Source organism: Phoxinus phoxinus (assembly GCF_949152265.1).
Source record: "Phoxinus phoxinus genome assembly, chromosome: 23".
Classification (NCBI taxonomy): Eukaryota; Metazoa; Chordata; class Actinopteri; order Cypriniformes; family Leuciscidae; genus Phoxinus; species Phoxinus phoxinus.
The window spans coordinates 21,830,729-21,853,501 of record NC_136898.1 but is presented as its reverse complement, the minus strand read 5'-3'; the positions used below and the strand labels follow the sequence as shown (position 1 = coordinate 21,853,501).

Here is a 22,773-nt window from a genome sequence, read left to right as displayed (position 1 = left end):
TTTGCACATGTGCTATTCAGGACAAAAACAGCACTCATGTGATTTTGCTTCACTATATCATATAAATATGAGAATATAACTCATACAGGGCATTTTTGTCTGAATATCTTTAATTTTTGGGGCATATATCTGTGTTCTATAGGCTCCATCTTGCAGTGAATTTTTATTTATTTATGTTTTGCTCCGCGTCATGTTTTTCACCAGTCAACTTTATGAAATGTAAGATGAACTTCTGAGATCTGGGGTGGGGCGGGTGCGTTAAATGCATTCAGTTTTACACGCTATTTTTTCCATAACCAATTAACGTGTTAAACCGACAGCCGTGATTTTTTTTTTTTTCTGACTTGACAGCAAACTAGGTCAACAGTTTGTCAACAGGCCTAACCCTTGTATGACAAAAGAGAAATTGCATGCTTTACTAATCAAATCTAAAACGAGAGAAAGAATGTTTATCTCTCATGAGTCATGTTTCCTAGTGTTTACTGAGGAATGCATCACAATTATGAATGAGTGCTTAACTGAAGCTGCTCATTGTGGAAAAGGTGTGCTAATACTTTTCTAAGTGATCAAATCTATGATTTCTCACACTAGCAAAAAATGTTGGTGAAATTTTGCAGACAAAAAATAAGGTCCTTTCTTTGTCTATTGTCAATAGTGTAGTGATGCATGAAGCACAAGTCACAAAGAAGTCACTTTCAAACCAAGCAGCTTTTCAAACACCAAATCGAATTTCAATTTCTTCAAAAATGAACAAATGTTTCAAATCAGTAGAAGTAAAATGCATGGACTGCTTTGGATCAGGAAGTAAACCAGGAATACACAAGTAATCAAAGACAGACGGAAAGCTTTCAATCTCTTACTCATTTACCATTATTACACTTTGACCTGATCTTTATGGCTGTGTTGTTTCAGCAGTCCTCTCAGAGATCGTGTGTGTGTGTGTGTTCGTTCTAATGAGCTGTGGATTGCTCAGCACTCTGGGGGGTCAGTGAGTTTTTTGGCTGATTGACTGGTTGCACGCCTCCAAACCCTGGATGAATGAATCCCTCTTACAGTCGGCCAACTTCCAGTGTGTCTTTCAACACAGAATTTCCTGAAGTCATCCCTTAAGTTTATAACCATTTATTATACAATTCCTTGTGCCGTAAATCATTTTGAGTTTTATGTTGTCTTTAACTTTTTCCACGGATACAATATGCCTGTAGGCTGTTGATCTGTTGTCCACGTCAGCAGAGGTTTACACCCTGGCCTAAAGCACACCCACCCAAGTATTGGATGTTATGTAGGGTTGGATGCAGATATTGATATCGCATGAGCAGCTCTGAACAGGAGAGCGAACCTGGAGAAATGTAGCATTAGAAGTCTAATGGTGGATTTTCAACATTCTCTGATTCCCAAATGATTTGTAAAACATTCAAGGTGACCGTAAAATATCTGATAGAACATAGAGAAAAATAGTTTTGACTTTGTAAAGAGAAATAAATAGTTAACAATTATGCGCTTCCAATTGAAATCCAATAAGCAAGTTATATATTTATTTATTACCAGAGCATTCACTTCCACATCACGGTCATGTGACTGAAAGACATTTTCTTGAAGTGAAATGATATAATGACCTTATCATGCTAAATGTTATAGAAATCGGTTCTGCTGATGTCATTTCCAAATCCTGTTCCCATTTCCGTTCTCTCTCTACTATCTCTATCAATATAAGTGGCAAAAAAAGCTAAATACAAATGTTTCCATGTGTTACGGAAACATCTTTATTTTTTTTGCTTTTTATTTGCTTTTTTGTGGACTTATATTTACCTAGATTTGTGGAAAATCTGTAAACAAAAAAAAAGTTACAAATATTTTAATTTGGATAAATAATGCATATAGTTTTAGTTACAGTAGAGGAAAAATACATTGCCTTTAATATTTTATTGTCATTTATGACCGTGGAACATCCTTAAACTCCTTAGCTTGACCTCTAGGTATGATCTTGGAGGATAGATTTGAGTGTCATTTTAATTCACTTTATATTGCTTCTGATTTTATGTGAAGCTGGGGATTGAAGTCGTACTGTGTTCTGAAACTGCTAATGAAAAATTGATTGGCAGTAACTACATGTTCGCTAAATGTCTTTGCCATTTATGTTCTGTGTGCAGTCTTTAAAAAGAAGAGTTGTGGTTGTTGTTACCAGCCTGATGTTTTTCTTCAAGCTCTCCATCTGCAGTTCAGCCAGTCCTGCAAAACTGATAATCGCTCGGATATGTTTGTGTACCAAGCTGAAATGGTTAATAATGTTAGTAATACTGTGTGTGTGTGTGTGTGTGTGTGTGTGTCTGCAGGAGCATGCATAAGCTCACACAGCTGGAGCGCTTGGATCTGGGGAGTAACGAGTTCACTGAAGTGGTGAGTAGCACCTGCCTGTGCTTCAGGTGTCGCATGCCAGGTGGCAGATGCAGATGTGTCTTTCTGTGTTAGATTGCACCTAATATGCATTTTTCTCCTTTAATGGCATTGAAATTAGTGGCAGATTTCCTCTTGCTGAGAATGAGATATTGAGTTGTTTTGTTCTTTCTGTCTAGCCTGAAGTATTGGAGCAGCTTACAGGAATCAGAGAGCTGTGGGTGGATGGAAATAAGATGACGTTTTTACCAGGGGTGAGTCTTGCATTCATTTTTTAGTTTGCTTGCCTTTTTCTTTGTCTTTTTACCATGTTCACGATGACAAATACATTTTTTTATTTTATTATTTAAATATAAACTCATTCATGAAACATGAGTTGAATGTGCATAATGCTAAAAGGTTTACATTTTTGTGTAAATCATTTGTAAAAAGTATTCTAGCGTAAATTGTTGATCACGTTATGTGTGGATAATCATTTGTTAAACCAGTGGTTCTCAAACAAAAAAATCTGGCACCCCACTTCTGACTAACAAATCAGTTTTTCTAAAAATTATAAAAACTGAAATATTTTTTAAATTGGAAAAACGTGCAATGAAAAACACCTGCAATAGTTTTACTTTGTAATGTGATTGATTCTTTGAATAATGTAACCGTAAGAGAGAATAGATCTGAACAACTTTTAATTTAAAATGAGAACAACAAAACCATTCTTGCAGAAATGGGTTGCGTTCATGTTTAATGTAAAGTGCTAAATTGCTCTATTTTCAGCACTATTCGTGAAACTAACAACCAACTCATTTCTATGTTAATCATTCCTATGTAAATAGTTGAATTCATATTTAACGTGAAATGCGAAAATGTTCATGAATGATTGTTCTGTTGCGTAACGAGTGTTTGTCGCAGGTGCGTTGGGTAGAGTTGAGACAAGCCGGTAAAAATCTCCTTCCTAAGCATTCCTTCAGGATAGTCTTCTCTTCAGACGGCCAGATCCTTTTAAACGGGTCGTGATTAAGGCATTAGCTTGCCACTGACAGCAATTGTGGGCCTCGCTGGCAGGATTCGCATCAGTCTGATGAGTTTTGCACGAGTTTTCCGAACATCCTTCTGACCTCCAAATGGTCCGGATATGAGGGCGGCACCCTGACCCCTCTCCCTCTCTGACCCGAGAGACCAGCTTACTGACGGCATGTCCTTGTGCAAGGCCGAACGGCCATATGTTTCTCTTTTTGCAGAATTCAATTTCTCTCTGGTTATTAGTGCTTTTGATTAAGCTTCTTACGCCACACCCAGGAGAGCGGCTCATGGTCGCGGTGATTAATCAACAGCGGGGTTTGGCACAAAGTCACACACAGGCGCTGATTGCAGTTTAGGCCGTTCGCATCTAATCGGTCGTCACCCAAGTGCATCTGAAGTTCAAGATTCCTGTGTCCTGTGCCATATAATTCATGCTCCGTTGATGCTCACTTTAAGAAATCATCAAATCAAAACTGACTGTTGTCTCCAGGTTTGCTATCAATAAAATGGCCTAAAAGCACTAGTTTTCTTCTGGACCTGCGCTAGAAAACAGAGCCCTATCCCTGGTACCCTTATCTGGACAGACACAATATTGCTGGGGACAATTTTATACTAGGCTAGATGGATTTCTGAGTGCTTTCACACTTGTGTTTTTTTGGAAAGGAGCTACAGAAAGATGAAGTGTGTTTGGGAGCAGGAGGACAGGCCCACAATCTGCCCTCATGCTTGAGAAATGGATTTAACCAGTTCACGCTTGGCTTCAGTCATCTATCTTGACCTCTTTCTCTGCTGTATTCCTCCAACTCTTCAAATAAGCAGTTTCTGCTTCCTCTCTGTCCTTTTTTCCTTTTCAGGAACCATCTAGTCTCTATATAGCAATATACACAAGGCTATGGCTCTGATTTCACCCACCATATTTGATTGAAATAGAGATTTGAGATCAATGAATTTTTGCCACAGCAATAATTTTTCTGGAGCTCTTCTCGCAGAGTGACTGTCGCTTTTGCTCAATTACACAAACCTTTCTCAGAAATCAGTTATTTGTTTCAGTAATGGAGAGAGGTGTTTTGTGTGTGTGTGTGTGTGTGTGTGTGTGTGTGTGCAGATGATCGGGGCACTGAAGCAACTCCGCTACCTGGACGTGTCCAAAAACAATTTGGAGATTGTTGACGAGCAGATATCCGGCTGTGATAACCTGCAGGATCTGCTGCTGTCCAACAACTCTTTGACGCAGCTGCCAGGGTCTATAGGTAAGACACACTCACTAAAATGCAGAGATAAACCCAATAATTAGTGTTTGTGGTGTCGTTTTTCTTAAATGCGATCAGTCAAAACGAGTTCAGGACGTGAAGCCTCAACTCTAATCTGCTTTGTAACAAATGAACAGGTTAGATGTGTAAGTGAACGGGAGGATTATGGGTAGAAGAGTAATGCAATCTCATTACCTAATGAATGACCCAGTCGGACAGCCACTAATGCGCAGGCATGTTGAAGTGGCCAAGTCACACCGCCCTTGAGGCTCGCTGGGAAATAATACCTCCCATCTTAACACTTAATGAAATCTGCTTTAGAGCTGGACAGAGGTGCTCGACATAAACAGAAAGACAAGGTCTTGTCTTTCATTGCAAGGGGCTTTTAATTAAATGGCTCTTTTCATCAATCTGGTACTTTTTTTTTGAGACTGGCGAGTTAGATTTAACTATATCTCCCATAGACTAAGTTTAGCTTGGGAAGTAGCTCGTTTTAAACACACCAAGTGTCTGTCACCCAACCACCACCTTTAAAATGGTAAATTTGACCTGTTCCACCTTTAAGCCTTTGAAACAATTCAAATCATTCAACTTCATAATTTTGATATTATATTTCTAATTGTAATGTGTCGTCATGGCCAAAACCATTTTTAATGTTATTCAACTAATTTTAATTACTAAAAATGAATCTTGCTATTTTCATTCAACCCTGTTACTGCATATTTATAATAATAAATAAAACAAAAGGAAAACATGACACTCAAAAAGCAACATCCTTTGTACATTTACTACAGCATGGCAGGAATACAAGTAAATAATCTCGATTTTTACACGCATTGCAGTGCTGACTGCATTTGTCAAACTTTTTAACTCAGTTATTGTAAGAAAAAATGATCAAACTATTTATATTTAAAATATTTTCTTTAATTTAAGAGTCTCTGACTACAAAACATTTGGTTCTGAACTCAATGGGTCAAATTTTCAACCCTGTTACCCATTTTCTGTTGTTGTTTGTTAATATAAATGAAATAAAATGTATAATCCACAAGTTATCTATTTGATTTTGATGTCTATTTAATGTTTTTCTAGAAAATTGCACAAATCAAGATTTTAAACCTGTACTAAGACATCACACAATTTTCGTAGCAGGGTTGAAAATGGCGGTTTTGCAAACTTCATAAATAAATAATAAAGCTCTTACAATTTTCTGACTGCTAAACCCCTTTTACTGACCATATTTTGATAGAAGAAATTGAATCAGACTGAACACTCAGCACTTTCCACAAATATGGTACAAAATAATGTCCGAAACCTTTTTCTAATAACTTCTTTCTTCAAGATGGGCAAGAGATTGATGGTCTCATAGTCTAGGATGAAGTTGACATGGAATGGCCAGTTTGTGTCTGCATGTATAAACTGCAATACAATCTCTCTCTCTGTCTCGGTCTGTCCCACAGGCTCACTGAAAAGACTAACCACTCTGAAGGTGGATGATAACCAGATCATGTACCTGCCTGACACGATAGGCGGGTAAGTGAGCACCATTTTTACACAGCAACCTGATGAACTGCACTTAAACCATGACCCAGATCTCCTTAACACATGAGTAGACTTGCACTGAATTTGCCTACTTGTTTCATGGAAATCTGCAGAACAGGTTTAAATATTGTACAATGTCTCAAAGTGAGCTGCACTCTTGCTCGTGTGATTATTATATGATATAGTCAAGGAAATAATAATAATTATATTTTGTTTCAAAGTGAACCCTGTGAATGATCAGACCCATTAAGCCACTGTATGAAACAGACAGAAGGCTTCGTAACGGGTCTGTGATTGAAGGAAGTTCGTCCATATGGGCTCTCAGAGAGGGATTGCTTTACCGTGCGTGTGTGTGTGAGAGAGAGAGAAACAGATTGTGTTATCCATCAAAAAAGAAGCCAACCGCTGTACCTCATTCTCGCCACCTCTTATTTTGAGCTTGTTTCCAAACATGCTGGTTATCCCTTATGTCAGATTAGATTTCCTAGTCCGGGGTTAAGAAAATATGCCAAGAGGGATTATGAATACGTGATTGCAAGGATTCTCTTTTTAATCCCAGCCTGATTGTAAAGCACACTGATTAAGCACGATTAACTTTCCATTAGTCTCAGCGGTCTTTTCCCATCACACTGATGTAACGTACATTTCCACTGAATAACGACGGGTCGGTTTTTTATAATATATATATATATATTCTTTTTTTACATGAGCTTTTTTTTTTTTTTTTATATATATATATGAAACCGTCATTGGGATAATTTTAGATGAGTGAAGAAACTTCACAATAATTGCTCTTAAATATGATTTATAATGGGATTGGTTAATGATGTAAAGTCATGATCAGTTGTATGTAATTATCGATGTCTCTTGCTCTGCCTCTCACACTCACACTTTTTTTGAATGCCACATTTTGGCATATTTTTGGCCATGTTTACAATGTCAACCAATTCCATCAATTTTTATCAAGGTTCATAAAATATTTATTTTGTTGTAGGACAGAATAAGCAGTCTCTTGACCACATAAGGCTGATTCGTTGCCTTCTCAGAGCTAGGATTAAGATCCACTGGTTTAGTGTCATCCAAACCTTTTAGTCAGTTTCTCCTCAACACTTCTTGTTCGTTCAGGGTTGGAGAAACGTTCAACTGTTTGTTTCACAGCTAAACCCCTTTTTACTGAAATGAAAATCGGCTTCAAAATGCACTTATTCAGCCTTGGCATTTTCAATGGTTTTGTGATTTATTCAGCACACCTGCATGGTAGTCATGCCAAAAAAAACGCAATGTTTGACGTCAGACTTTTAATGAACAAAGATGCAAGGTCGTTGATCACAGAAGTTTGTGAACCATCTGAATAGAGGCCGATCTGAATCTTCCTTGCCGTATTAAAGGATGACACACTATTTCTTATATAGGGAACTGTTGAGATTGATTATATGTTAACAGTTGTATCACATATGGGTCTTTTCCTGTAGACTCACGACTCTGGATGAGCTGGACTGTAGCTTCAATGAGATCGAGGCGCTGCCGTCCTCCATCGGTCAGTGTGTAAATCTGCGTACGTTTGCTGCCGACCACAACCTGCTCGTGCAGATGCCTCCAGAGGTCAGTCCAGCCCTGGCATGCTTTATTTAAGACAACATGAAATTGCTTTTAACTTCCTTATTATGATGTCTTTTTTTATAATGAAATGAAAAATAGTTCTGGATGGGACTTAGTTTTGAATTAACTAATTTTTTTTTTTTATATCTATAACTGTGCAATTGGTTGCAGTGGCTTAGATTTGTTTTTGTCAGTTAATAATGTCAAATTCACAAAACATATTGTTCTTCTGCACTGTAAAAAATGTTTTGCTGCCTTAAATTAAGTACAATCACCCTGGATGTGTAAGTCATTTCAATTACATTAAACTGACTCAAAAATGAGTTGAATCTTGTATAACTTAAAAGTTGAAATTGCTTGACTTATTTTGAAGAGGTGAAGCAATGTAAAAACATGTTGTCATACATTATTGATCATATCATTTTTTACAGTGTAAACAGATTCTTATTAATGAATCAGATTAATTCGTCAATCACTTATGCTGATATCATAATCATGCAACATTTAACACACTTTTTACAGAAGAATTTAACTAAACATTTATTTTGCTTAATCAAAATCTTTCAAAAGATATTTTTGGAAACACAACATTTAATGATATATTCAATTGGTTTGTTGAAACAAACCAGCCGAACGAACAGACTCTCACTGCTGTTGTCAGCGTAGCTCATACACGATGACCCCGGGTTCCTGTAACGGAGTATTTGAAGAGGTCTCCACGCCTTAGTTAACCCTTCATGTGTGTGCTTGTGCCTCTGACAGATGGGCAGTTTGAAGAACGTCACCGTTCTCTTCCTGCACTCCAACAAGCTGGAGTGTCTGCCGGAGGAGATGGGCGACATGCAGAAACTCAAGGTCATCAATCTCAGCGACAACAAGTACGTCCCCCTGTGCCGCATAGACGGCCAAGCATCATATCATACAAATCCCTGCAGCATATGCAAAAAATCACCTACATCGTTTAGCTTTAATCCATAACGACTAGCAGATTTTAAGCTAGCATTTATTACATTTGATAATGTTTTGACCCAGGCATAAGAATTTTTCTTTGTAAGTGAGGTCAAACCAAATTAATGAACAAGACAAAGGGGAGCTGGAGCGCTGATTGTGTCCTCTGGTGCTCTTGGAAGGGTAAAATGTTCATAAAAAAGCCTCAGTAAGTGCCTGAGTGCCTGGACTTGGATTTTTTTTTCCCAATTCTTTTTTATGAACAAATTAATGGACAGTTGACACTCTTCATGTACGAAATCTTTCTATGAGGAACGTTTCCAACCTGGGCACGCAGCTGATGTCTGTGAGAGCTATTGCTTTCACATTTCTCTGAGAGAACCACGTAGACAGATTTGGCTGGGATTCAACAGGCTTGAAATTATCGCTCTATTTTCTACTCTCTGCTATATTTATCAGCCTTGATGTACATTATACCATCAGGCCTTTTTCAATTTACTGTGTTGCCAATGAATGATGTCCCATTTTTTGTTTTATCAGCACACTGTCTTACTAACTTCTTTCTTATGCATTGTACAGTAATCTAGTTTTTGTTTAGTTAATTTTTGTCCTCTTTCTTCACAGGTTGAGGAACCTTCCATACAGCTTCACTAAACTCAACCAGATGACCGCAATGTGGCTGTCTGAAAACCAGGTGGGCAAAGCTCAGATACACAAAACAGTCTTTATTGTGAAATAATAGTGATCAGGACCCCAATGCGAGCACAGGGTTGTTTTGGACTTTGATGGAGGTTTGTTTGTTGCAATAATGATCGACTGACTGTATATTATCTTGTTTATTTCACAGCTACTTTCTAAATATATAAATAAATTCACGCACATTAAATATTGATTTGAAAATCAGGATGTAAACTGAAATATTAATATGAAATATACAGAAATAAATATGAATGTTAATTTTACAAAGCTTGTTGATAATTTTCACAAAAGTTTCATGGCCCCAAGAATATTTTTTATGAATATCTGAACACACAATATATCAAAAGAAAGAACAGAGCCTCTGCTCAGAAACAACCTAGCTTCATGCACTCTTTTTTTTTTATCAACACTTGAATATGGGTAAGTATAAAAAAAATGTAACTATCATTTTGAGCAAAAAGCTGAGAAAATTGCGTTTTTGCGTTTTTTACTAAGACTACATAGTACATAGCCTGGGACAGGAGTCAGTTATATTTAAGCTTTCTGTCTCTGTATAAATAAATATTTGATCGCATTTGATTATTTCAGAGAGCCGTGTAATACATTTACATAAATCACTACATCACTATAATCTCATTCACAGTCACTTCCCAAAATACTCTTGAAAAGCTTGTCCTTTAGCAGGGTCTGTGCTGTTGGTGATTTGATGTTCCCGTCAGAGGAGCTCAGAGAGTGTGTGTGTGTGGGTGATCTGAGTGATTGTCACAAGTGGCCATCAAGCCTGTGACTAATGCTTATTCAATATAACAATCACCTCCACTCCCACACACGCCGTCTTCCCACCTCAGAGGTTCAACATGGCGCATAGTTTATCTTAATATATGATATAAATGAAAGGTATAGTCCATCCAAAAATTCAAATTGTCATCATTTACTCGCCCTCATGTCATTACAAACCTGTATGACTTTCTTTAATGCTCACCAGCACTGGGTCAGTTGAATGCCTAAAGCATTGGAGGCTGGGACTTGTGATATTTGCTCTCAAGGAAAGTGAATTCAGCAGAATGCATGAGAACCGCGGCGCTATGAAGTAATAAAACACTGGTAGCGCATCTAATCAGTGTGGCCTATATGGCGTGAGACTGCCAAGATCCTCTGTGAATCAACCTCTCTGCAAGGGTTTCAGCCGCACCGCTCAGCTGGAATATCGACAGCTGATGAAGATTGCGCTGGGACGAAGGTGGCACGCTGTTCTTTTATTGATCGTGATGTGGGGTTTTATAAAGCTGCAAGTGATTAAAGATGAGATGAGTTTAAAGCCAGCGCTGCATGGCTTGAATCTGTAATGAGAGCAGTCAAGACTCATGATTTTCCAAGGCATCTAACCGAATTTTACAAATCTCTAACCTTGTGTTATGTTTTTTCTCTTGTTCCAGTCGAAGCCCCTCATTCCCCTGCAGAAAGAGGAGGATCCAGAGACGCACAAGACCGTACTGACTAACTACATGTTCCCTCAACAGACCAGAAGCGAGGACTGTGAGTATCTAGTCATGCATAACCTGCAGCTGTCGCCCTCCTGTCAGATGAGCTTCCTTGACTGACCGAATGTATGCCTTGTATTTTGTATATGCATTGTATAAATACTACATTTAGTGTGTGTGTATATATAATTATGAAGATTATATTTCTTAGTAATTAAAACCCACAGCTTCACTATTAGTAGAGAGACGCTGCCAGGTGCAATCTCTCACACTAATGCATTCATATAAATGTAATCTTTACTGTGCTGCTTTTGTGCTTTATCTATATCTGATTTAGAACGAGCAGAAATCTGTGAGAAATATAACGGCCCAAAAGAACTGACGAAAATAAGTTATGTTGAAGCGCTGTGTCATACGCCATTGCTGTGCACAAGGCAACCCGCGTTCGAGTCTTAGATCAAGGTTCTCGCTTGTTTGTTCATCAATGACGCCATCAGCAACTAGTCGACTTCGACTCGACTTTCATCACATAAATGTTGACTTAAAAAAATCTGAAGTCAAGTATTACAATGGGAATTTATCATATTAGAGTTTTACCGTGCTGACGGTCATAACCGGATGAGGCGCGCTGAACAGAGAATGATTGACAGGAGGGAAGTTTCCGTGAATGTAAATATTCTTCTGTCCCTCATATTAAGCTATGGAATGGCTTTTGATGACTTTGAAGCAGCAAATCATAATATTAGAATGCCTTCTGAAGGATCATGTGACACTGATATATATATACATTTCTGGTTATTTAATTATTGTGACAGGATGGGATTGCCTGTCTGAGTTTTGTCAAATTAAAATGTTTTAAGTAATTTTTAATTGTATTTTAATGTTGATCATTTTGGCCAACCGCTCCAAAAATTGAAAAAAAAAAAGTATCTCAAAATATTTCATTTTAAATTTGATAATTTCTATTCATACAGTAAATACCAGGTATCTCTAGTTCTTGTTGAGTACATACAACCACAATCATGAGGAAGACAGTTTTCCAGAAGACGATCATTAGCTGCTTTTCCACCGTTGGGCCGAACGGTTCCAGTTGTTTCCACTTGAGCGCCCGATACGATCACAAACTGTTCTCGGCACGGATGGCTAACCGTGCTGGGAGAATCCGTGAAGTGTCACAACTCAGGATTGAGAGCAGCTGTTGACACCCTCCACAAGGAGTGTAAGCCACAGAAGGTCTTCGCTGAAAGGCCTGGCTGATCGCAGAGCGCTGTATCAAAGTATATTCATGGAAAGTCGACCGGAAGGAAGAAGTGTGGAAGGAAAAGTTGCACAAGCAACAGGGATGACCACTGCCTTGAGAAGATTGTCAAGCAAAGCCGATTCAAGATCTTGGGAGAGCTTCACAAGGAGTGGACTGAAGCTGAATAGTTCCCACAGTCAGTGATGATTTGTGGTGCCATGTCATCTGCTGGCGTCGGCGTTTATCAAGTCCATATTCAACGCAGCCGGCTATCAGATTTTGGAGAACTTCATGCTTCCGTCTGCTGACAAGCTTTATGGAGATGCCGATTTCCTTTTCCAGCAGGATTTAACACCTGCCCCACAGTGCCAAAACTACTACTAACTGGTTTGCTCGCTGTGATATTACTGTGCTTGATTGGCCAGCCAACTCACCTGACCTGAACCCCGTAGAGAATCAATGGCGTTTGTCAAGAGAGAGATGAGAAACACCCGACTCAACAACACAGACGAGCTGAAGGCTGCGATCACACCAGCCTGGGCTTCAGTAACACCTCAGCAGTGCGCATTGATGCGTTGGTGTTAAAGGAGCCCCGACTAAGTATTGAGTGCATAAATAACCCTTTTTTTTTTTTTTTGGACTTTTTTTTATTGATTTTAGGACATTTTGAGGTACTGGGTTTTTTTTTCATGACGAAATGGATACTAATTTTCATGAGCTGTTAGCCGTAAAAAAAAATATTTTACATGTAATGAATCTAGAATATATTAGAGTTGCTCTTTTTGAATTCAATTACGAAAAAAAATTACTTTTCCACGATATTCACATTTTTTGAGACGTACCTGTACATCCCAAACTTTTGAATCGTATTATTACAATTTAAAATACCTTTCCTGTTTGAATGGATCTTAAAATGCAATTTATTCCTGTGATCAAAGTTTGAGTTTTTCAAATTCGATTGTTTGGTATGTGTACCGCAGTAACATCTCACTTTGTTCATCCGTTAAGTGAACGTTTGTGTGAATAGCGCATAGATTCACTATTTTGGACTGCCGCCTTGAACTTGACCATGCAAGTACAGAATGACATGTACAGTGTGTGACACCTGAGATATCCTAGACTCGACGTGGCACTTCTCGTCCGTCATGTGACCAGATAACGCTCCACTAGAGCCCTGGGAGGAGACGAGGACACTTACAAGACACTTACAAACATTAAGCATTCATTTTGGAGTGAGCTATAGAAGTCCTGAATGCACGGGAACTTCCAAATCTACAAGCCAAATGCAGGTAGCAGCAGACATTTGACATTCAGTCAAGTCTTTTATATAGTTTCAGAGCCTTTAGAGAGCTGACTGAGCATTAAATGTCTGCTGCTACCTGCAGCCAGGACTTGCTCATGTCACTGTTTTCCGTCTCTGAGACTCAGGGTTCCAGAGGGAAGAGATTAATGAGTCTTAACCTGTTTCCTAGCAACCCCACTCTAAACTCCTCCGAACGCAGCTCTCCGGGGTCCGCTTCAGTTTGTTAGCATGATTGAGCTTCAGAAACGGCCTGAAGTCTGCGCGCCTACGTGACATAGTGCTCTCCTGAACCCAGATGTCTTGTTAAATGGGCACACAACACAAATGAGAGTTGATGTGTGTGTGAACTGAGTCTGTGCCGCCAACCAAGCTCAGGCTGTGTAATTCATGGTTGTTGCTGTTTGATAATCCACATAGCAGGGAGACGCTGCATTAGTCCATTTAAACGATTTGGTCTAGCCGAATCAGGAATAACTGGACTGTCAGGAACAAACTGAATCACTGAAACGAATCAAAACAAACTCTTTCCATCCTCCACCGATGGCATGTTTTGATTGTCTGTTAATGTTTTCTTGGCTTCTCTTTCACAGATGTGCCCAACTCGGACAGCGAGAGCTTCAACCCGTCTCTATGGGAGGAGCAGCGCAAGCAGCGAGCGCAAGTGGCCTTCGAGTGTGACGAGGACAAGGATGAGAGAGAGACGCCCCCGCGGGTCAGTTCCCACCGCCCGCTTCTGTACATCTTCTGTTCCCTTTGTGCATGTCTCGCCCTTCTCTCTCGCTTCATATCACCCATCTAATCCCCTTGTTATTCTGTTCTGCCCTAACCAGGCACACTTAAATCACTTTTCTGCTTTCACAATGAGATAAATGCTGCTGTAAGCCTCAAAATCCCAGCCAATCGGAGCATGTTTGATGTTAAATATACAGATTTTGGACCAGTGTGTGTGGAGCTACTCTGCACATTTTAAAATATGATTGATTCTTTGACAAGATCATTCTCCAAATGTCCTGTTACAACCTGCTTGCAGCCAGAACTGAAACTGAAACCTAAATAGAATAAAATGTACAAAAGCACATACAAAGTACTAAAACTTAAACTATGAACTATTAAAAATTGTTTTCATTTATTAAAATAAAGCTGAAATAAAATATAAATATTAGATGAAAAACTTCAATGAATATTAGAATATTGCCTTAGCAACTAACTGAAATAAATTGAAATAATGTATAATTGCAAAAAAACGAAATTAAATATTTTAAAAAATAATATAAAAAATTGTCAAAAGTACAAAGTAAATTCAAAATATAAATTAATACTATAATAGAAATACATTATAATAGTATTACATTATACAAAAAAAATTATTTGGACCAATTTTGTGAACTGGATCAACTAGTTCAATCAATTCGATTCAATAAATTACAAATATTGAAATTAAAAATCTTAGATAATTTTTGTTATGATGATGTGAGTTGATGTCAGTTGTTTTTTATAACTACTATTTATTTGTACTACAGTGAACTTGCCATGAAACGGCTATAGATGCTGGAATGGCAGTAAAAACAAGCAAACAAAGCAACAGTCTTCCGAACCTCTCCTTTTGTGTGCCACTGAAGGAAGTCAGTCGTGCAGGTCTGAAGCGACATGGGAATGAGAAAATAGTGACAGATGTCATTTTTGGGCTGATTATTTCTTGATGTTTCGGCAGCTTGAGGTAAAACGGTTTGAATGGAAGAGCCTCACCTGGTTTTGTCAGCGTGTCTCAGCCTGCGCTTCACTGCATTGCAGTGGAAACTCATTAAAACTCTAACCCTGGCATGACTCCTGTCAGAAAGTGAAATGGAAGTCTTCACTGTCTCAGGGGCCCTCGAGCGTACAACGTCAACCTTATTTTTCCCTTCCACCCCTCATCTCGCTGATATTACACACTCGGTATCTGGTTCCCTCCCTCTCGCGCCCGGTCTTGCACCCCTGATGACTCAATATGCCTGTCTGGCTTATGTGCCGTGCCAGGAACACATGCAGGCTCCCAAGCTGTCTAACGTAGCTTCACTATCAGCTCTCAGAGCGCCAGTGTGACCCTGAAAGTGTTGTAAAAGGCTCACCAACACCTCCAATAAAATGGTATCAGTGGTTTGGCCCACGGGTTCAGCGACACCTATAAGCACTGACCTGTTTTTTCTCTTACAATGACGTGACTTCCCATGTAGCTACATAACGTGCCCACAAACTGTTTTATTTATTTAAAAATAACAAATGTTTAATATAAAACAACATTTATATATATATAATATGAAATTAAATATCTGATTTTAGATCCTAACTCATTTTTTGAAAATCATTACAGATCCTATGAAGTTCTCTGATAGATTCCTCGAGTAACTTAGCTGTGTCTTTGTCTTTATAGGAAGGCAATCTGAAGCGCTACCCGACACCGTACCCTGATGAACTGAAGAACATGGTGAAAACGGCTCAGTCCGTGGCTCACAGACTCAAAGAGGACGAGTCCGGCGACGAGGCGAGGAAAGAGACCAGGGGCAGCGAGAGGAACCACATCGGCGTGCAGGACGTTGGAGTGAAGGTTGGATTTTGAAAACACTACCAGTTGCATGTCCTATTGTGGGATGGCTCAACATAATTATTACATTGAAAGTGAATCTTGGTGCAGATGTTGGAATAACCCTGAATTCTCTGTGTGTCAGGTGATCGAAAGTCCCTGCACTAATGGCAAAGCTGTTGAAATGGAGCCTAAAACAATGATGAACAGTCATCACAGTTACGAACCAATAGATTCAATAGACTACCACAGCGTTGAAAGGATCCCTCTCAAGACGTCAGACAACATGAGAGCCATGGTGAACCATGATGACACCCTTGAGGTACTATATCGAAGTGTCAAAAATGTTAAATATTATGAATATGGTTATTGAAGCAAATGATGATTTTTTTAAAATCATTGACTCATTCTTGTGTAGTTTCACACCTCTATGATGGTGAGTGAATCTGTACCAGGCTGTCAAACATTAAAAGTAACATAAAAGTAGTTCACGCGACTCATGCACTGTGAAAAACTGGCCAACATTTTAGTTATTATTGAAGTCTTCACATTTGCTGTTGCCTTTCGATTTAGGTTAGCATTACAATCAGGTCATTCATATGTGTATATATGGACTACTTTTATGATACTTGTATAGCGTATTTTTTTAATAAAAATGTTTTCCCTTCAAACTATATGAGGTAAAGCTAGTACTAAATCAAGGAGTTAATTATTGTTATTTTGAGAATAGATATTGACCAGGTTGTATATACGAGATGTCGAATTGGTCACTCAAGACTCATTCATATTTATTCAAAGGGGGAGAGAAACCGGTTTGTGATTTGTCTAAAATTTTGTGTAAATCATATTTTAATAGAAAGTCCATTTTTTCAAATTATATTAGACAATGTTTTTTTTCCCGAAAGTATATCAATGGACATTTTTAAAAAGGTTTCTCCTGGAATAATGTTAGATTTTTTGATCATACACTAAATTTAAAGATATATATATATATATATAATTCTATATAATTGTTATTACTATTGTTGTTATTGTTATATATGTAAGTTTTTGTATATTGCTTATTTTTAATACAAAATTTAATTCTTGTAAACAATGTATTGAAATTATATTGTAATTAAAAAATTTAAGTACTGTTGATTTTGACATGAATATAGCCATTGCTGCTAATAAGGCGTTAAATCATAAATAAATATATATATAGTTTCCATTCATGTTCATTATGTACTGCAGAAACTGTTTTCCTTTTGTGGTCCACGGAAGAAAGTTACATGGATTTGATATGGCATTAGGATGAGGAAAATATTACTAATTTTTTTTTTGAATCCTTTAAAAAAAAAAAAAATTGTAGTGCTGCTGGTGATTATAATAGATCAGAAATATGGCTTGTGAGGAAAAAACTGCAAAATGCGTCTATATCATTGTATGCTACATGCACGTTCACACATTAGCCATGGTCACATATTCACGTGTCCTGCTGAGACCTTCACATCTTTCAAGAATCAGCTGAAGACGCACCTCTTCCACAAGCAATTAACAACCCCCCACACCTTTTAACCACTACACACACACACACACACACACACACACATTTGTCCTCTGCATTTCTCTTCTTTAGCTTGTTTCCAAATCTGGTTGTCAAATAAACCTGGCAGTGTATACTGCGAATATTGTTGGCTCCTTGACGAATTGGTTTTGTTCCTCTTTTGTAAGTCACTTTGGATAAAAGCGTCTGTTAAATCCATAAACATAAATGTAAATTATTCTCTTACTATGAGTGGATGTAAAGTTCCTCTCAGGATACATTTGATCATTGTATTATGTGAGATTTGTAAATGCATGCTTTATCATAGGGATCATTCAAACAAATTAATATTAAAACGACATCAGTTTATCACTACAGAAGCAGGAAGAAAGTTGGAGTATAAATTTGAATTTAAGCATGTGGTGTGATGTGGTTGTGGTCAGGACTCAGAGGAGCTGTCATCAGAGGAGGAGGAAATGAAGATCGCCGAAATGAGACCTCCACTCATCGAAATCTCCATTAACCAGCCCAAAGTAGTGGCCCTCAGCAAGGACAAAAAAGGTAAAGAAATACTTACACTCGCACTTTCCTTAATATCAATTAATGAATCTCCCGTTAACATGGGTAATTGTTCCTCAAAATAAGGTGTGTAATTGAACTCACAAATGCAAATGATGTTTTTTGTGTCTGGTGATGTAGATGATGGGAAGGATGCGGACTCTTTGCTGGATGAGACGGTGGCCAACAGTAACCAGAACAACAGCAACTGCTCTTCTCCTTCACGCATGTCTGATTCAGTGTCCTTGACCACAGACAGCAGTCAGGACAACTCCCTCTGCACCCCAGAGAGGGAGTCAAAGATGCCTCTCATCCCCAAGAACAGGTACGAACACACACTGAATACACCCCGAGTCAAAAACATGACAATGAACCTCAGCGTTTAACTACATATTTCTCAATGGAAAAATTACTACAATGTAATGCTGCAGCTTCTACAAAGGGTCTCAAGTCACCAGATAGGTGTTTTTTTTATATATGATCTGGTTATTTACATGAACTGTCCAAACAAAACGTTTCAACCCAAGTTTAAATCTGAGTTGTGTCATTAGTTATTTCCATTATTAACTAAAGTTGAAAAGGGGTCAAAAACATTGTTTATCATTACTGCCTTCGTTTCATATCTTTCTAGTGTTGCCTGCCTGTAAAACTGTAAAAGAACTGTAACAATTATATTAATTTATAGAAAGCTAGACTAGATCAATGTCAACAAAGTATCTGGAGAAAAGAATCACAATACATGTTCCTACTTCGAAGGGAGTTGCCCATGTAGGTAGTAGACAAAGGCAGCTCACTAGGTTTGGGAACAGAGCTAGAGTCTCTAACTTGATTTGATTTCCTCAAACGCAGACAAGAGGATGAAAACCTCAACCAGCTGAAGCAGATGACCCCTTTACTCCAGAACTGTAACGGCTCTGAGACGTCCTTACAGACCATCCTGAAGAACCAGCAGAGCTACGAAAGCAAGTCAGACCAGATGGCCGACTACAGTCTCTCCATGGAGGAGAGGCTTGCCTTCATTGAAAAGGGCATCAACAACGGTGTGACAGAGCAGTACAGCAAGTGGGATCAGATCAACATGAACGTGGCCAAACTCCCACCCGACAACATGGTGTCGTATGAGGACCTGGAAAGAACCAAGAGTCCCTCAGCCAAGGAGTCCATGTCAAGCAACAACAATGCCATGCTGTCACTCGAGAACCTTGAGAACGGCAATCGGCTTCAGAAAAACCATTCTGGGGAGAGTTTCAATGGCCGAACGGATCAAATTCCCTTGCGCTACGAGTCAACGAGGACCGTCTCGACAGGTGTAACGGCGTTAAGTGATATGAGTCTTTCTCGTAGCACAGAGGAGCTGTCACCAGAGAGGAAATGTCCACCGGGCCCAGTGGTGAAATCTCAAAGCATTGCAAACATGGAGGCTGGAGGGATGAAGCTGTTCTCCTTCGAGGGAGAAATCCCTCCGTACGAAGTGGCATGTGCAACCAGAGCATCTGTACCTGCCGCTCAGGGCCAGAGCATCGTCCGCTCCAAATCTGCATCCTTACTCAATGATCAAACTTTGCAGATCTACCCTGGATCCTCAGCATCTTCCTCCGACTTGCTGTCGAGCTCCAAACCTCCGGTTAGCAGCGCCCGCTACCCAACCGGCCCCCCGCCCCAGTACAACGTCCAGTACGCCAGTAGCACAGTCCCAAAAGACAACCTGTGGAGCCAACGTACCCCAGTACCTCCCGAGCAAACCTACTTACCGCCACAGCACTCCCTTGCCAACACCAACTACTCAAACCGCAACAACGCCCCTCCGTACCCCCAGCCCCAACAGCGCGGCCCGCCCAAGACCCCGGACATGTGGGCCAAGGAAAGGATGCTGCCCTCTGTTGGCCAGCGAGGCACCTTGCAGAGACAAGGCAGTGGCTCCTCTAGCACCTCCATGTGCATGTCGGACCCGCGTCGCATGCCAGGAATGGAAGGAGAGTACATGACGTATCGGGACATTCACACGGTGGGCCGTGGGCCCCTGCAGATGAGCCAGGCTCTCCACAGACCCTTGTCAGCCCGCACATACAGCATCGACGGGCCCAACGCACCCCGGCCACAGAGCGCCCGGCCCCCACCGCACGAGCTTCCAGAGAGGACCATGTCCGTCAGCGACTTCAACTACCAGCATGGCAGTCCCAGCAAGAGGCCCAGCATGAGGGTGAAGTCCGAGCACTCGCTGCTGGACGGGCCGGTCGGAGGAGGTGGCAGGGTCCCAGCCGACTGGAGGGATCAGGTCATGAGACACATTGAGGCCAAGAAGATGGAGAAGGTAAGTTTGGTATGACGAATAGTGTATATAAAAGGCAAGCATAGCTGTTGCTAATACTTAGAAGCCATAAGCTTCATCCCACAACATTTATACTCCAGACATGAATGATACTTCAGATTGCGTGGTTTAAGATGTGAGCTGCTACTTTTGTAATCGAATGGACTTGCAAGTTCTGTCTAGGGCAGGACTGGGCAATTCGAGTCCCAGTTGCCCACTGTCTTGAAGAGTTTATCTCCAACCCTAATCAAACACACCTGAAAAATCGATCCCATGTCATTGGTTTTGTTTGAATATTCCACACAGGTGTGCTTGATTTTGGATGGATATAAACTCTGTAGCATAGTGGCCCTCCAGGACCGGAGTTACCCATCCCTGTCAATTAAAAATTAGACATGCACAATGCATGGTAAAGGACTTAGGCTATATCTAGGGTTCAGAATATCATAGTGCAGCCGCAGCGGTAGCCATCCTGCAGAGTTGAACTCTAACCCTAATCAAACACACCTGAACCAACTAATCAAGGTGTTTTGGATTGCTAGAAAATAGAAAACGGGTGTATTGGAGCAGGGTTGGAGCTGAATACTGAAGGAGCAGGGATAGCTATGTGCATCTGAAATCTCATGGGTACCACATTTGATAAGGAATGACCTTCACTGTCGTTCATAAATCCTCTCCCAGTGTCATGACGTAAAGTAGTAAAGTGTCACTTAGTAATGCTATGAATCAATCTGTTTTTCGCCTATTTAGTAGCGAAGTATTCATACTTAGACTCATAGTCAGACCACCTTAGCAATCATATAGCAACACCCTGGCATCATAGCAGCAAGTTTTGCATGGGCACTCACAGTTTAGTTTCTGAACCTCAAGTTTGAATTTCCACTCTCCATCATTCTTCAGCATTAACTGCATGCATATGCTATTGTTTATGTTCTCTCATTACAAATGCTTGTTACCCAGTATTTCTCTGCATGTTTGTGTATGGACATTAACACATAAACCTACTCTAACCCATGCATGTTTCAAAGTGTACTCATGGTCAATGCATGCTCACTGAAGTCCTCATTAAATGCATGTGTGTTTGTGTGCATGTTTCATCATGTGTTCAGAGCACTCTCTCTCGGTCTTTGGCCACTCTCACTGGCAGTCAGAGCTCTCTGGCCTGTAGCGCTGTAGACCGCTGGCAGTTTGGAGCTCATGGGCCCAGCGTAAGTACCGCCTCACTGAGACCTCAACCCAAAGGGACATTCTCTCCACTTGCTGTGTAACTTCTGTTCCCAACTAATTTAGAGACATTTACCACGTTGCAATATCTGTACACACAAAAAAGTACTCGAACTTTTCCTAATCAAACACAACTTCAACTCATCAGCTTGTTAGTTGAGACTGGAAGACCTGAAATAAATGGGTCAGATAAGGAAGGCATTCGGGAACTGGGTTTGGAAAGTCAGTTAAAAGGTTAAATTACCCAAAAATTAACAATCTGTAATCATTATGTTGTTCAGAACCTGTATGATTAATTTTCTTCCATGAAATGCAAAAGAAGAATGTCCAATCTACTCTTTTCCACACAATTCTGCAAATTTCTGGGGGAAAAACTGGCTTTTGAGTGTCCAGCAAGCGTCTCCAAGCAGCCAGCATCGACGAGAATGCCCCTTATGGAGCTTAAGACCCCCACCCCAAGTTCACCCTCCTCAGCTTATATCCAGCGGCGGCTGGTTTGCACAATCGCTCAGTTTCTTTGGGTTGTCTAAGTAATACGAGATTAAGAACATTCCTAACCACTAAACCATATACACTAAAGTCCTGGAAACAAACACTCTTTATTTCTCTCTGTGTGCTTAAAAGCACAATCTGAGCTCAAGAAAGCTCTTGTTTTGATCAGTTTAGCTGAAAAGCCCATAAAATCTATGGAATATGATTATGAAATGTGATTTGTTCAGCCTGATTTTTATAATGTGGAGTTAGTAAACATAATAGCTGATCCACCTTGCTAATCAGAGTACCGTAAGTAAACTATCCTGTTGGTTGAAATGACACATAACAGGAGCTTAAGCAACACAAGCTCATGGATCAAATTTATTGGGAACTCCACATTTATGGGAAATGGCTGCAGTTCCCAGTCACTAGTGACATCCAGCCTAGTTCTTATTTAGCTGTATGTTTTAATACTATAGAGAGCCTAAGTCCCGCCCCTCCGCTTCCGGCTCATGGGACCTTATTTCGGAAAAAATATGTATGGTAGTCAATGGCGAGATACAACTTATCTTTCTATTCCGTCTGAACTGTGCCCTGAATTACACACATGATGTTTGTCAATTTAAAAGATAATTATGAAAGTCAAGAAAGCCGCAG

At 39.7% G+C, this 22,773-nt stretch overlaps 1 protein-coding gene across 2 annotated transcripts in view; it reads left to right on the top strand.

The window, feature by feature from the left end:
* Positions 1-22,773, top strand: part of erbin (erbb2 interacting protein) — a 76,517-nt gene that overhangs the window by 47,081 nt on the left and 6,663 nt on the right. The window contains exons 7-21 of one of the 2 annotated variants that reach the window (XM_079600159.1): positions 2,334-2,397; positions 2,574-2,648; positions 4,514-4,658; positions 6,116-6,188; positions 7,670-7,799; positions 8,559-8,674; positions 9,369-9,438; positions 10,880-10,979; positions 14,058-14,179; positions 15,878-16,051; positions 16,173-16,349; positions 17,996-18,113; positions 18,252-18,435; positions 18,960-20,421; positions 21,528-21,626. In XM_079600159.1, the coding sequence (XP_079456285.1) occupies positions 2,334-2,397; positions 2,574-2,648; positions 4,514-4,658; positions 6,116-6,188; positions 7,670-7,799; positions 8,559-8,674; positions 9,369-9,438; positions 10,880-10,979; positions 14,058-14,179; positions 15,878-16,051; positions 16,173-16,349; positions 17,996-18,113; positions 18,252-18,435; positions 18,960-20,421; positions 21,528-21,626 (3,109 nt within the window). The remainder of the gene's footprint in view (positions 1-2,333; positions 2,398-2,573; positions 2,649-4,513; positions 4,659-6,115; positions 6,189-7,669; positions 7,800-8,558; positions 8,675-9,368; positions 9,439-10,879; positions 10,980-14,057; positions 14,180-15,877; positions 16,052-16,172; positions 16,350-17,995; positions 18,114-18,251; positions 18,436-18,959; positions 20,422-21,527; positions 21,627-22,773) is intronic. The other variant, XM_079600160.1, reaches the window with a different exon arrangement.